At 39.9% G+C, this 13,879-nt stretch overlaps 1 protein-coding gene across 1 annotated transcript in view; it reads right to left on the bottom strand.

Moving 5' to 3' along the window:
• Nucleotides 1-13,226, bottom strand: part of LOC149240843 (FGGY family of carbohydrate kinase) — a 434,066-nt gene extending 420,840 nt beyond the window's left edge. Inside the window, exon 1 of the mRNA XM_089373849.1 lies at nucleotides 12,935-13,226. Coding sequence (XP_089229975.1) covers nucleotides 12,935-13,106 — 172 coding nt within the window. The 5' untranslated portion in view covers nucleotides 13,107-13,226. The remainder of the gene's footprint in view (nucleotides 1-12,934) is intronic.
• Nucleotides 13,227-13,879: the final 653 nt, after the last annotated feature.

Here is a 13,879-nt window from a genome sequence, read left to right as displayed (position 1 = left end):
TCTAGGATAAACCTAAGAGACCGAGATTCTCTGGGTGAGCGAGATAGAGACCGAAATTCTCTAGAGGAGACCAGTGAAAGCCTATAGACCAAGATTTTCTAGGGAAAGCCGAGAAGAAGCGGTGTGAAGGATAGAGACCGAGTTTCTCTAGAGGACGTCGAGGAGAGCAGTTCGAGATCTCAAAAAAAACAAGTAAGCAAAATATGATATCTTGACAAAAGGCCATCATGATGAGGTAATTATGTTATTGATGTTTTGGTATTGGTTATCTGGTTAGTATATGATTTTGCTACCTAGAAAAATGTTGCAGAAATGCATCATGGCAATTGAGGCTAGTGAACCTACAACTGTTTGTTTTGAACTCAATTCAATGAATACATGAATTGAGTGGATGGCTTCGATAATCCTTGGAGGATTATGTGATCAAGAAGTCTACATCATCTTGGGATTGAAAGGTAGAAGTACCTAATGTTAATGAATATCACTTTCATAATTAGAGGAAGCTATGACTAAGCTCTATTTCGATTGGCTCAATATAATGCCTTTGTTAATGATGACAAGAAGAAAGTGATATGAAAGTTGGTGACCTAAACCTTGTCACAAATTGAAGAAAAGATTTGGCTCCATTACATCCAGAAAGATAAAATCTCAATATATGAGATGCCAAGGGGAGGAGGAGGCATGCCGCTACTACTTGAATATCTCCATGAAAAACAGAGTTGATAAAGACATGTGGTTATGACTTCCCAATTGAAAGGAAATTAGGAATCTCCTCTATGTTTGAGAGGGAGTAAGAAGTCTCCTTAAATGTTTGAGAAGGAGCAAGGATCTATTCCCTAATCAAGAGGGAATGAGGATCTCCTCTCTGGTTGAGAGGGAATGATGTTAAAGACATCATATTCTCCATGTGTCATGCACTAGACTAGGACTAATAGTTATAAGTCTAAGTGAAGGCACTAGGAAGGAGAATGGAGGATTGGATAAGCATCTGAGATTTCTTTAAGGATAGAGAATCACAAATAGGAAATAGACCAACACTCTTTGAGCATTAGACATGTATCCAAGACAAGAGTGGTTGAAGAGGATCAATATTCTTTGAAGATTGGAAATCCAAGAAAAGAATAGTCCTAAAAGACATACCTAGTGAACATCTGGATGGAGTATGTGCCTTAAGAGGTAGTGTGGTCTCTCACGTAAAGCCTCCCAGCATCATGCTTTGATATAAGAAGAGTTTGTCAGTTAAGGCTTTACTATGTCGACAATGTTGGTTATGATATTGATACATAAAGATGACAAATCAATATGATTCTTCTTATGAGAATATTTCAATTTGAAAGAATCCTTGTACTGGTTGTACAATTATGAATGCCTCCCTAGTTAAGAGGGAGTGTTGGAAAATGTAACTAGTTTTGGTCTTCATAATTGTCATTGTACTCATATCATTATGCATATCTTATGTAACAAGCAAAAGAAGAAAGAAAAATATTATTTTCTAGCATGGATTTCATGCTCCATTTGAATGCTCATATAGGTCAAGCATGCATTTAATGCTCCTAGGGTTTGTCAAGTCAAAAGCATATTTGTCATGAGTCAAGAAAGTCGTTATTTTTTGTATAAGACCCATTTGGGCAAGTTGTAACATGTTAAAGAATTTATATTTGAGACTAGAAAGTCAAATTGACCTCCAAGACCAAGTCGACTCTGCCAGTGAAAAGTCGTGCTAGCAGAGGTGTTAAAATTGGCAACTAGGACCAAACTCCATGTCGGTCTTCTTATTTATGGTAGCTAATATTTTTCTTGGATTCCTCTCGTCAAGAGGTGTAGGATTGATCTAAAGATCATCCGATTCCGACATGTATTCATGGAGATATGAATTTATTTGGATTCCTCTCGTCAAGAGGTGTAGGATTGATCTAAAGATCATCCGATTCCGACATGTATTCATGGAGATATGAATTTATTTGTGTTATGCGACAATTCATCAAGGTCGGCCAACAACCAAATTGCCCCCATTTATCCTCAACATTTTACTATAAAAAGAGGTGGCTTACAAGTCATTTGGCACACACCTCTTGTGATCTCTTCCTCTCCGCTTGTCTTTGGGTTTTTGTGGGAGGAGAGATCTTAAGATGATACGCTGCCCTAAGAGGAGATGCCCTAGAAGCTGTCATGGAAAAAAAGGATCTATGCAGCCCTAAAGAAGATGCCCTAGCTCCTAACGCTGGCATGGAGATGAAGGCCTAACACAGTTATGAAGATAGGCTTCTAACACTGCCCTAATAAAGCCCTAACGCTGCCCTAACAAAGAACCTAATACGCTGTCCTAGGCCATAATCAATTTATTAACTTAAGCATAGATATTTTCCAATATTCTATCATATGGGTGCCCCGTATGTATGCTAATATTCACATTATGTTTGTAATTGTAGGTGGGTCATTACATGAACCCTCTTTCAAAGCGAATTTATCAACAGCAAGAGACCAGCAGCATATTCGTCATCAAAATAGATCTTCAACAAGAGAAACGTCAAGGCAGAACTTCCACAAACTCAAGCTCATGTTCTTTCAGATTTCGACCCTCCTTCGTTCTGTGAAATTTCAGATCAGATCGTGTGTATTTTGTGTGTCCAAATGAGCTCAACTCTCCTTCTATTTATACTGTCCAGAGACATGTCCATTGGGGTAGGGCCGACTTGGCATCTAGAGCAGTTTTTGACCCAAATTACATATTTATAAATTATTTTTCCTTTTTCTCTACAATAGGTCCAAATAGGACTTTATCTCTTTGACTCAACAAATCCTAGAAGCATGATGAACATGCCTATCTAATAAAACAATAATAATAAAAATTATTTTTCTTCATTTTCTTCTTTTTCTCTTACATAAAAATATACAATGATATAAGTACAAAGATCATTATGAAGACCGAACTTAGTTACATCTTCTAACACGGGCCATACACCTAACCATTTACAGACCACCTGACCACCAAATCCAGATATCCTTGACATCTTTAAAGAGCTATTTAGTTGATAGCACTTCTATTGTACCAACATTTATCTTATACTTTCTCTTTTAGCTTTTTAGTCTATAGCCCTTCTATTGTATCAACACTTCTCTTATACTTTCTCTTTTAGTGTTTTAGCTTTTATTTAGTTAGCTATGTTGAGCCATCCCCTAGATCTTAAATATCATCATTATTTTATTTTTTTGATTGTTCTATGAGATGTCGTGTCACTCCCACTTTGTATTAACATTGGTTGTACCTTTTTAGTTTTTTTTTACCAATTTTGTGATCTTTTGTTGAACATTAATAAAATTATATTATCTTATCTCATCATGACCATGTGATCAACAAAGAAGTGACAGTGAGTGAGTATATGTTCAATTATAGCTGGCTCCAAGTGAGGAATGTCATAAAGAATGGAAGCATAATTGAACACAAAATTACCAAACTGAAGTTGACTTGACAGTCATTTTGTCTCACTAACCAAACTTGTAATGGGTCTAGGTTCAAAAATCGTTGGCTCTAGATGAGGAATGTCGTAAAGAATGGAAACATAATTGAACGCAAAGTTACCAAACTCAAGTCAACTAGAAACTTGTTTTGGCCCACTCATCAAACTTGACTGATGACAGAGCAAAACTCACTAGAAAAATCAGAAATTACTCCACATATAGGAAACACCAAAAAAAATAAAAATAGATTGTCAAGAAAAATAATAAAAAATGCATTATATTAAATTTAAATTAGACATGAAAAATTCCAATGCTTATAATGGAAAAGTTGCATATCCTCTTTAATGTTCCCCGTCTTAATGTTCTTGGAAAACCTAGTAAGCTAGTGCACAATCCTTCTCAAAAAACCCATGGAGAAACTCTGAAAAAATGGTTTTGACTTGGAAAACAAGAAATTATGTGTGACAAGTCAAATGGCTTTTTCAGAAATCAACCGAGTTATACAGCTTTTCATTGAACCAACAGAATCAGCTAAGCCAAAGCAGTCCGACCCTAGTTTGAATCATCAAGGCGGTTTCTAGTCACAAGCTAAACCAATCTGTTTTGGGGGGTTGGGTTAAGTAGACTCACTAATTCCAAGTCAAACCAGCCAAGTCCAGTAACTATGAATGAACCAATAGTTAGGGTCAACAATGACATAAATGGATCTCTATGGATAAACTGTACACCTTGATTTTAAACCTAAATTGGTGAATAAGAAGTTAAGAACCCTTCTTCTCTTTGTATATGACACTCCATTCTTCTCTAGAGACATCGACAAGCATTATGAGTTGCTTTGACTCTAGAAAATATATGTGTTCTAGTAAATTTGTTGAGTTAGAAAGACTTCTGCAAACTGAACACTACCAAGGATCCCGCAAACAATGGCCAGAGGTACAACATTTGGAGATATGGATGGTATATGGAAAAACTTCGAAGGTAGCATTCTGTAGCATTCAAGATTCATGACAATGAGTTATAATGCTCTCACTATGGAAAAACTTCGAAGGTAGCATTCTGTATCATTAAAGATTCATGACAATGAGTTATAATGCTCACTATGGGGGCCTGCATAGAATGAATAGCAAGGAGGAGATAGGCATTGGGCTTCTCAATGTAAATGTCATCAAAGGAGTGATCAAAATGGATGGAAGTCGAATGTTGTGGATGACTAGCATAAGAGATAGTATGTAATAGGCTGATGGGACATGGAAGATATGGCAACGTCATCCACTAAAGGTGTTGGAGAAAAAAATACCTGGAAATTTCTAATAGATTTGGTTAAAGAGAAATCAATGAAGATACAATCCACCACATTGACCCCACTAGTAAATGGTAAACAAGACACCTAATTGAGGAAAACAAGATATACCACTAATGATAACCAAATGATGAGACTTGTCTAGACTAATCAAATGGCAGACACAAGGTGAGATAACAAGGTAAGTTGACTACATATCGAACCTAGCTCTTCGTTGCTATCTCATAGAATCCTAGGGATTCTAAATAGATATTTACATAAAGCATTGAAAATTGAGATTGACCTATCCAAGCATTGAAGTCACCAGCCAAGAGAATATCCCTTTTCACAAAGAACTTTATGATTTTTTAATGTTCCTAATTGAAAAATTAACAGTGTATACCAAAACAGTAACTTGGAACAGCAAGTAAACAAAGAACACAGGCACAAAAATTAGAACACGAGGGACACCAGCAAAATACTCTGAGCAATTTTATTAATAAACTGGAACTGGGTACATAGAATGAGATGAAATGATAGAACCTGGGCTTGCCAAGCAAGTTGTGCAAAACCCAGAAAGATATCTCTGACCCAGATGAGAAATAGCTCGGGACAAGAAATGTGCACTGCCCAGTGAGTAATATGCTGCTAGCTGCCAACTGAGATGATGATTTCTGCTCTAAATATTGTCCGGAATCAGCCTAAGACTCCACCCCTAAACTCCTCTTCAAAAACCCACAAAAACCCAAAAAGGGTTTGGCCCAACTCCAAGCAGTGAGGGAGCTCTCCAAGTGGTGTGAATTGCCCAACTGGCCACTGGTGCTCACTATTGTGGAAATTCTCTGTTGAAGCAACCCTCAACCCCTCTACGGAAGAATTCCCCCAACCAATTGAAGTCTCCCTCCGGAATGCCAAAATCCTTCAGCCCCTTAGCCCTTCGATCTATCCCACTCCTACGCATGTGCAGACTCTGCCTAGAAAGGCCCGCACACTGCCAGAAATAGGTGAATTCAGCCCTCAAGAATGGCCCAACAATAGCCCTACAAAACAACAGCAAAATCTTGGCTTCAAGATGGGAAATGCTCCTGCAATTTTCTGCACACCCAAATCACTGAAGTTGGCCGGATAACTACTAGCTTGTACTGCCTCTGTGTTGATTTATGTAGCTTGGGAGGTACTCCACAGCCCTGGGTATTGGGTTTGTGTGAATTGGCACCACAAATCACTTTGTGGGAAAATTACCCAAGCAGTGGGTTTTGCACCCAAAGTTGTGGGCGTGAAACCAAGAGCTATTTTGATGATTGGACCATTGTTGCATGTGTGGCACCCTTAACGGGGCAAGGGACAACTAAGGCAACCTTGGAAGACTTGGTCAAATGGAGGAAAAGAATTTTTGTTTATATTAGTGGGGAAAATTGACAAGATGACAAGTCGGCTAGGCTTGTAGAGGTGTCGTTTCAGGGCAAGTCATTGCACCTTAGAAGCATATAAATAGAAGAGGATGGAGACCTCATTTGATACATCACAAGTGCATAACATCAAAGGAGAAGCATTTGAGATAGCCACAGCCTTGAAGAGGACTAGCCGAAATGGAGAAAGAATTGTTTGGTTTCTCTTTCTTGTGATAGGTCTAGGCCAGATAAGGCAGGGTGCTAGCCGAGTGGAAAGGATGAGTTTTGGGCAGGTTTTCTGTGCAAGTAGAGGGTGTTCTTTCTCTGTATAGGCCGCATATTGTTCTATGCAATTGCAGGTGGATGGATCTCTGTTTTGGAGCATCGAGAGGCCTAGAAGGTAGCTAAACCTGCGCCGCAATCCCCTAGAGAAACAACACAGGAGTAGAAGGCTTGAAGTGGACGAAAGGCACAGGAATTTAGGAGGTTTTGAGGGCAGAATTTAGGGTTGATGTGGACTGTCAGGAAGCCCTAACCAAGATGGAGAAAAACGTCAGGATACAATACACAAGCCCAGGGATTTAAGGACAAAAGGTGATGTCCTAGAGGTATGTATTTGCCCTTCTGAGATTGATGTTTTGCTAGGTTGATGGTGCCCAGATTGGGACAGAATTTGGAGCAGCTTGTGTACAGGTGGAGGGTTGTTAGAGAGTTGTTTGTGTAGCCCTAAGTACAGTCTACTGTAAAGGACTACAAGAGTTGTTAGTGGGCAGGAAGGTGAGAGCTATAAGGGTTGACCTTTGAAGGAAGAAAGGGCAGCCAAGAGGGCTAGTTTTTGAGCCCTAGTTCACTGTGTTGCAGAGGTCATCTTCAGTGAGAAGTGGGCAGCCTCCAAGAGCCCTAAGGTTTGTCTTCATTGGAGCAGCAAAGAGGCAGAAACGGGCAACAGTGTGAAGACCCTATGTGTTGGTGCCCTTGAAGGAAGGAGCAGCTAGTGGGCAGACTGATTGGGCCAAAGTTCAGTGGCCTAAAGGAGTTGTGTTCAGTGGCAGATTATAGGAGCTGCAGATTGGAAGGAAAAGGATCGCCATAAGTGTTCAAGGTACGTAGACCAAAAGGACTATGGTGTGCACCAACAAAAGTAGGTCAGTTGTACTTTGTTCAGGGTAGATTGGTCATCATAGTTGTTGATACCAACCCCTAGTTATCTTGTATCAAGGTTGATTGTAAGGGCCATGATCACTGGTACAGGAGCCCTAGACTATTGTATTAAAGATTTGTAATATAACGAAGTTGGGTTGAAAAATTGTGTATTGTGTACTAGTTGATTCGTTGCTATTGTTTTCCGTTGTGCAAAGTAGAAGTGTTGTGGCATTTGAACTTGTGTTTGTGATTGAGATTTTTAGACCCAAACCAAATTCTTGAGTGTCTTCATAGCTCAACATGGTATCAGAGCCAAATTTGAAGGGCCATTGAATCAAAGTGTGCATAGCACAGAGTACAGCTCAAGAGGGAGTTGGTTCCATTGTTGTTGAAGGACTAATAGCAATGGCAAAGTTGTCGATTAGTCTGCAATTTGAGGATAGGTTGGATGGGTTGTCCAACTATAGTCCTTGGAAGGAAAGGATCAAGTTGGTCTTGATGGTGAACAAGATCTATGATTTTGCCAACAAAGCAATCAAGAAATTGACTGACCCTAAGGAGTTGGAAGTATATGAGGAGTTGGATACGAAGGGGCGGTTGATCATCCTAGGTGGTGTCAAGGATCATTTGATACCTCATTTGTCAGGGAAGAGCAGTGCCCATAACATATGGAAGGCTCTTCAAGATCTGTTCCAAAATAAGAACGAGAACCCGCTGTTGGTATTGAAGGACAAGTTGAAGAGCACCAAGATGTTGGATGGTGAAGCAGTGACATCGTATCTCATGAGATTGTCTTAGGTTCTAGATGAGCTTGCCACCATCGGTGAGACCGTTACAGATTCTGAGATGGTGAGGATTGCTTTGAAAGGGTTCACCGAAGAATGGAAGCCCTTCATCAAAGGGATTGTTGCACGAGAGAAGCTCCCTGACTGGAACAGGTTGTGGGATGACCTCATTCAAGAGGAACTACAAGACGAGGACCTTCATACAAAGAAGAAGACTTAAGATGATAACGTGGCTCTCGCAAGGAGAATGAATGGCAAGCCGAAGAAGGACATGAGTAAGCTGAAGTGTTTTAGTTGTGGCGAATATGGTAATTATTCGATGAAGTGTTCAAAAAAGAAGCAGGGAGATAATGAAAAGAATCAGAGGAAGGAGATAATAGGTGTTGCTACCTCTTCTGAGTTGGATGAACTCTCAAGAAGATTGGAGAGTGAAGATTTTGCTCTGGTATCTAATTTCTCCGAAGGTGCCATCGACGAGACTGCATGGTACGTGGACAGTGGTGCGTCGAAGCATATGACAAGTCCGCTTGATGTGTTCAAGACTCTAACTAAGTGGGACTCAAAGTTGCACATAATGGTGGGTGACAAGAATCAGAAAGAGATCAGAGGATCAGGTATCGTGCCTTTCAAGATGGAGTCAGATCGGATGATGCAAGTTCAGGATGTACTATTAGGATCAGAGCTCATAAATAACGTGTTGTATGTCTCAGTGATCGAGCAGAAGAGGTTTGACATGATTTTATAAGATGGGAAAGCGAGACACAGACCCAAAGGCTCTAACTCTATGGGAGTGGTCATCGGAGTTAGGGAACATGGTCTATACAGGCTGACGAGAAAGTCTATAGATCATGAGAAGCAGAAGCAAGTGCAGGTTCCTAAGGCTCATATGGAACCAAGTTCTAGTGGGAGTATGCAAGTTCAAAAGGGAGTAAGGATACTTCTACAACTGGTAAGAAGGAACCATGGGATAGCCTGAAATCATTTCAAGAGAAGAAGAAGCAGGAAGCTTCTCGTGGCAGAGACACTACCGAGAAGGGATTAGTTCATTCTACAAGGTATGCTAGAACGGTGAACAACAAGAGTCGGGCTAGTATCACCATTAGTGATGCTGATGACGAGATACTTCCTAGTGGTAGAAGTACCTCCCTCCCTAAGAGAGAGTGTTGATTTGTGTAGCTTGGGAGGTACTCCAAATTGCACAACCCTAGGTACGAGGTTTGTGTGAGTTGGCACCACAAAAGCGAATTGTGGGCAAAGTACCCAAGCAGTGGGTTTTGCACCCAAAGTTGTGGGCGTGAAACCAAGAGCTATTTTGATGATTGGACTATTGTTGCATGTGTGGCACCCTTAATGGAGCAAGGGGCAACTAAGGCAACCTTGGAAGACTTGGTCAAATGGAGGAAAATAACTTTTGTTTATATGAGCAGGGCAAATTAACAACATGACAAGTCAGCTAGGCTTGTAGAGGTGCCCTTTGAGGGCAAGTCGTTGCACCCTTATAAGCATATAATATAAGAGGATGGAGACCTCATTTGATACATCACAAGTGCATAACATCAAAGGAGAAGCATCTGAGGTAGTCGCAACCTCGAAGAGGACTAGCCAAAGTGGATAAAGGTCTGTTTGGCGTCTCTTTCTTATGACAGGTCTAGGCCAAGTGAGGCAGGGTGCTGGCTGAGTGGAAAGGATGAGTTATGGGCAAGTTTTCTATGCAAGTATAGGCTGCTCTTTCTCTGTACAGGCCGCAGGTTGTTCTGTGCAATTGCAGGTGGACGGATCTCTGTTTTGGAGGATCGAGAGGCCTAGAAGGTAGCTAAACCTAGGTCCCAATCACCTAGAGCAACAGCGCAGGAGTAGAAAGCTTGAAGCGGAGGAAAAGCGCAGGAATTTAGGAGGTTTTGAGGGTTGAATTTAAGGTTGACATGGACTGTCAGGAAGCCCTAACCAGGGCCAAGAAAAACCTAAAGATACAGTGCACAGACCCAAGGACTTAAGGACTGTATTTGTCCTTCCGAGATTGATGTTTTGCTAGGTTGATAGTGTCCAGATTGGGACAGAATTTGGAGCAGCTTGTGTACAGGTGGAGGGTTGTTAGAGAGTTGTTTGTGTAGTCCTAAGTGCAATCTATTGTGAAGGATACAAGAGTTGTTAGTGGACAGGAAGGTGAGAGCTCTAAGGGTCGACCGTTGAAGGAAGAAAGGGCATCCAAGAGGGTTAGTTGCTTGAGCCCTAGTTCACTGTGTTGCAAAGGCCACCTTCAGTGAGAAGTGGGAAGCCTCCAAAGCCCTAAGGTCGGTCTTCATTGGAGCAGCAAAGAAGCAGAAGTGGGCAGCACTGTGAAGACCCTATGTGCTAGTGCCCTTGAAGGAAGAAGGAGCAACTAGTGGGCAAATTGATTGAGCCAAAGTTTAGTGACCTAAAGGAGCTATGTTCATTGACAGTGGCAGATTGTAGGAGCTGCAGATTGGAAGGCAAAGGACCACCAGAAGTATTCAAGGTACGTGGACCAAAAGGACTGTGGATGTGCACCAACAGAAGTAGGTCAGTTGTACTTTTTTCAAGGTAGATTGGTCATCATAAGTGTTATTGATAGCAAGCCCTATTTGTCTTGTATCAGGGTTGATTGTAAGGGCCATGATCCCTAGTACGGGAGCCCTAGACTGTTGTATTAAAACTTTGTAATATAACAATGTTTGGTTGAAAATTTGTGTATTGTGTACTAGTTGATTCACTGTTATTGTTTTCATTGTGCAAAGTAGAAGTGTTGTAGCACTTGAGTGTGTTTGTGTTTGAGATTTTTAGACCCAAACCAGAGTTTTTAGTGCCATGGTAACTCAACACTCTGCGCCCAGGAAGTGCGCAGAACTGGTTCGATTTTTTGCAAATATCACCCTGAAGCCCCGAAATGGACTCCCCAAATTCCCAGCTAGGGAGACACTCGAAGTTCTACGAAACTGGTGTAGATTTCCCCTGAAACTCTTGTGCTCCAACCCTTGCGTTGAACAGCTCCAAGAGAGGTAAAATTCTGAAGTGTAATAGTCAAAAAGACGGTGTGGAAATGCCTCCCTTTTGCCTTATATACTCTTGGCACATGCGTCCCCCTTAGTGGCCCCCACTTCCCACTAATCCGCACTCTCTCTCTCTAAGGGATGCGTATTGCCTCCTTTTTTAGCGTGGGACCCATTTACCCACATCTCCTAAGTCCAAAATTGCCAAAAATTCCCTCCAATGCAAAAAATTACAAAAATTTGCACCACTTAGCAACTTTATGAAATAAGGGATATCACAGATTTTTGAATGCAAATCCACAAAGGGAGAGTCCCCATCTGTGGAAATGTATAAGATTGAGTATGCAAGAGGAACATAACAAGTTGCAACATTAATTTGAACAAATATCCAAAAGCATCTAGACCCGTCCACATGAATCATGGATGATAAGCTATCCGGAAACAAACAAGCAATTCCACTGGAACTTTGACTCAATAACACGACACCAATCTTGAATAACCTATATGGGGGGCGTGGTTTCTCTTTCATTTCGTGTGTCCCAGCAAGAAAATGAAATCATTCTCTCATATAACATCATTCAGAGACCTTGAGAAGAAAAGGAGTGAACCAACATAATTCCACTTTGCACTTGATAAAGGAAGCTTCGATGTTTGGTGTCAAACTAAGAGCATGGATGACAGGCCAGACTTGAGTCCCACTTGGGCATGGGTTATCCCTATTCCCTTGTCATTATAAATAACAAACCATTCACCTTACTTCCTAACTCTAACCACTCCAACTCTGTTTTCTTTTAGCTGGGTAATAGAAAAGCCCAGAGAGATCTTCATCCAATAACGCTTCTCCAGCATTCTCAACAACTTTTCGTTTGATCGTCATACTACCAATCTGTTGTGTGCTGACTGGAAGCAGATAATTAAAAAGCCATCCCAAATAAAGTAGGCTTTTTCTGGAGTAGTGTTAGCCAGTGAAGTTCAATCATGAGTATGCCACTCGACAATATCATAGTTGGAAAACCAATCATTTTTCATTTTGATTGTGTTGAATTATTAACTTCTTGTGTATCTTTGCAATTATATCCCTCGTAACTTCTTGTGTACGTTTGCAATTATATCATTTATATCTTCTCTTTTGATAGCCACAAGGGTTACAGTTGATTGATGCCACTTTTCCCAAGTTGTTGCCAGTAATCCAGTTGGGGTCAGGCACACTAAGTCAATGTCACATGTTTTATACTGAGTACCATCCTCAAAGAGGCAGTGCCTCAAATTTTCAGTAAGTTATTTTTAAGAGGAAAAATTTATATCCATTTGATTCAAATATTTTCATTTTTAATATTAATATTTCATGATAGGCGTTATTAATATATCCTCAAAGCCTTTTGAAAGTCGATCACGAGAACACCTAATTTGCACAGTTCCTACACAACCAATTTTGTTTTGAACAATGACGCTACACTCGCCAACTGAGTTCATCCAATCAGCAATTGATACCTATATAATTTTTACGGCATGAATTCCTGTAAATTGAGCCATTGAACCCGGATTGACGGGGATACCTTAAATCCCCCTACTATGGACCACATTTTTTGCTATCAATCCACAAGAAGGAATCAACATCCAAATTTGTTTGTGGCATTCAACAATAGGCCAGGCCCAATTCACACGAAATACTCTTAGAAGGGCTAGGCAACCATGACTGCCCAGTTAAAATTTAGTATAACTTCCTATAGCTGAGATGAGATGCCACCAAAATATTTTTATGTCCATATTAATCAATTCACATCGAATTGAATTCTGGGGTCGATTGAAATTTGAAAACGAACATACTAATACCAAGAGAGACAAATGCATAGGAAGGAGAAACAAAACCTGCTCGTGCACTGCCAGTGCCGACATCTATGCCGAGGTAGAGCGAACTGGAGAGAGCGGAGGTCATCTCGATCACCTTGGTAGGAAAATTTGTGGGAGAATGTAAAAGGATTTGGGAGAAGTCTTGGGCCGCTGCCGCTCTATGGCTCTCACCCAATGAATATTGTGGCATTTTCCCCTAAATTACAAATTTTATCCAGCCAAAATAAATGAAAAATAACGAGATGCTCGCCCTTGCACCTCTAACATATCTGACATTCATATATGTTCACGACTTTGGTATTAGTTTTGTATAAAACTATAATGGACTCGATTGTTGTTGACAAGCAATGGTGGGTCACTGCGAACCTTTGGCGGAAACCGTCAGTTTGATCCCGGCGGTTCAGGTATCAGTTAAAATGCATGTGTACCAAGTTTTTTGATGTTTTGGAAAATAATAAATTTATTTTTTATGTGTATATTTTTGGATTTTAGCAATTAAATCCTTGTGCGGACATAGGATCTTCGTCTCATAAACAAGGTGGTTCGTCCAACCTGACTATGATTTTAAAATTCATTTATTATTTTTATTTATGAAAAATTAATGTAGTAAGTATAAAAGTTTATAAGATTGTTAGAGAGATTGTGAATAAATATAATTTAATTAGCGTAAATTTATTTTAATTTATAATGGATTAAATTATATATATATATAATATTATTTGTAATTTATTTATTATTTTTTTGGTAAGTATGGTGGGATTTTTATATAATTTAATTAGGGTAAATTTATTTTAATTTATAATTGATTAAATTATATATATATATATAGATATAGATATATAATATTATTTGTAATTTATTTATTATTTTTTGTTAAGTATGCAGGGATTTTTTGATTTTCATGTTTACATGTTCATTATTCACTTCGCTACAGGGGAGGGTAGCACAAGATTCGAACCCAAG

This window comes from Pinus tabuliformis, chromosome 8 (assembly GCF_031772625.1).
Source record: "Pinus tabuliformis cultivar Carrire ecotype Pingquan chromosome 8, CPIR1, whole genome shotgun sequence".
Lineage (NCBI taxonomy): Eukaryota > Viridiplantae > Streptophyta > Pinopsida > Pinales > Pinaceae > Pinus > Pinus tabuliformis.
Note: the sequence above shows the minus strand (reverse complement) of the source record. Positions and strands in the feature narration are given on the sequence as shown.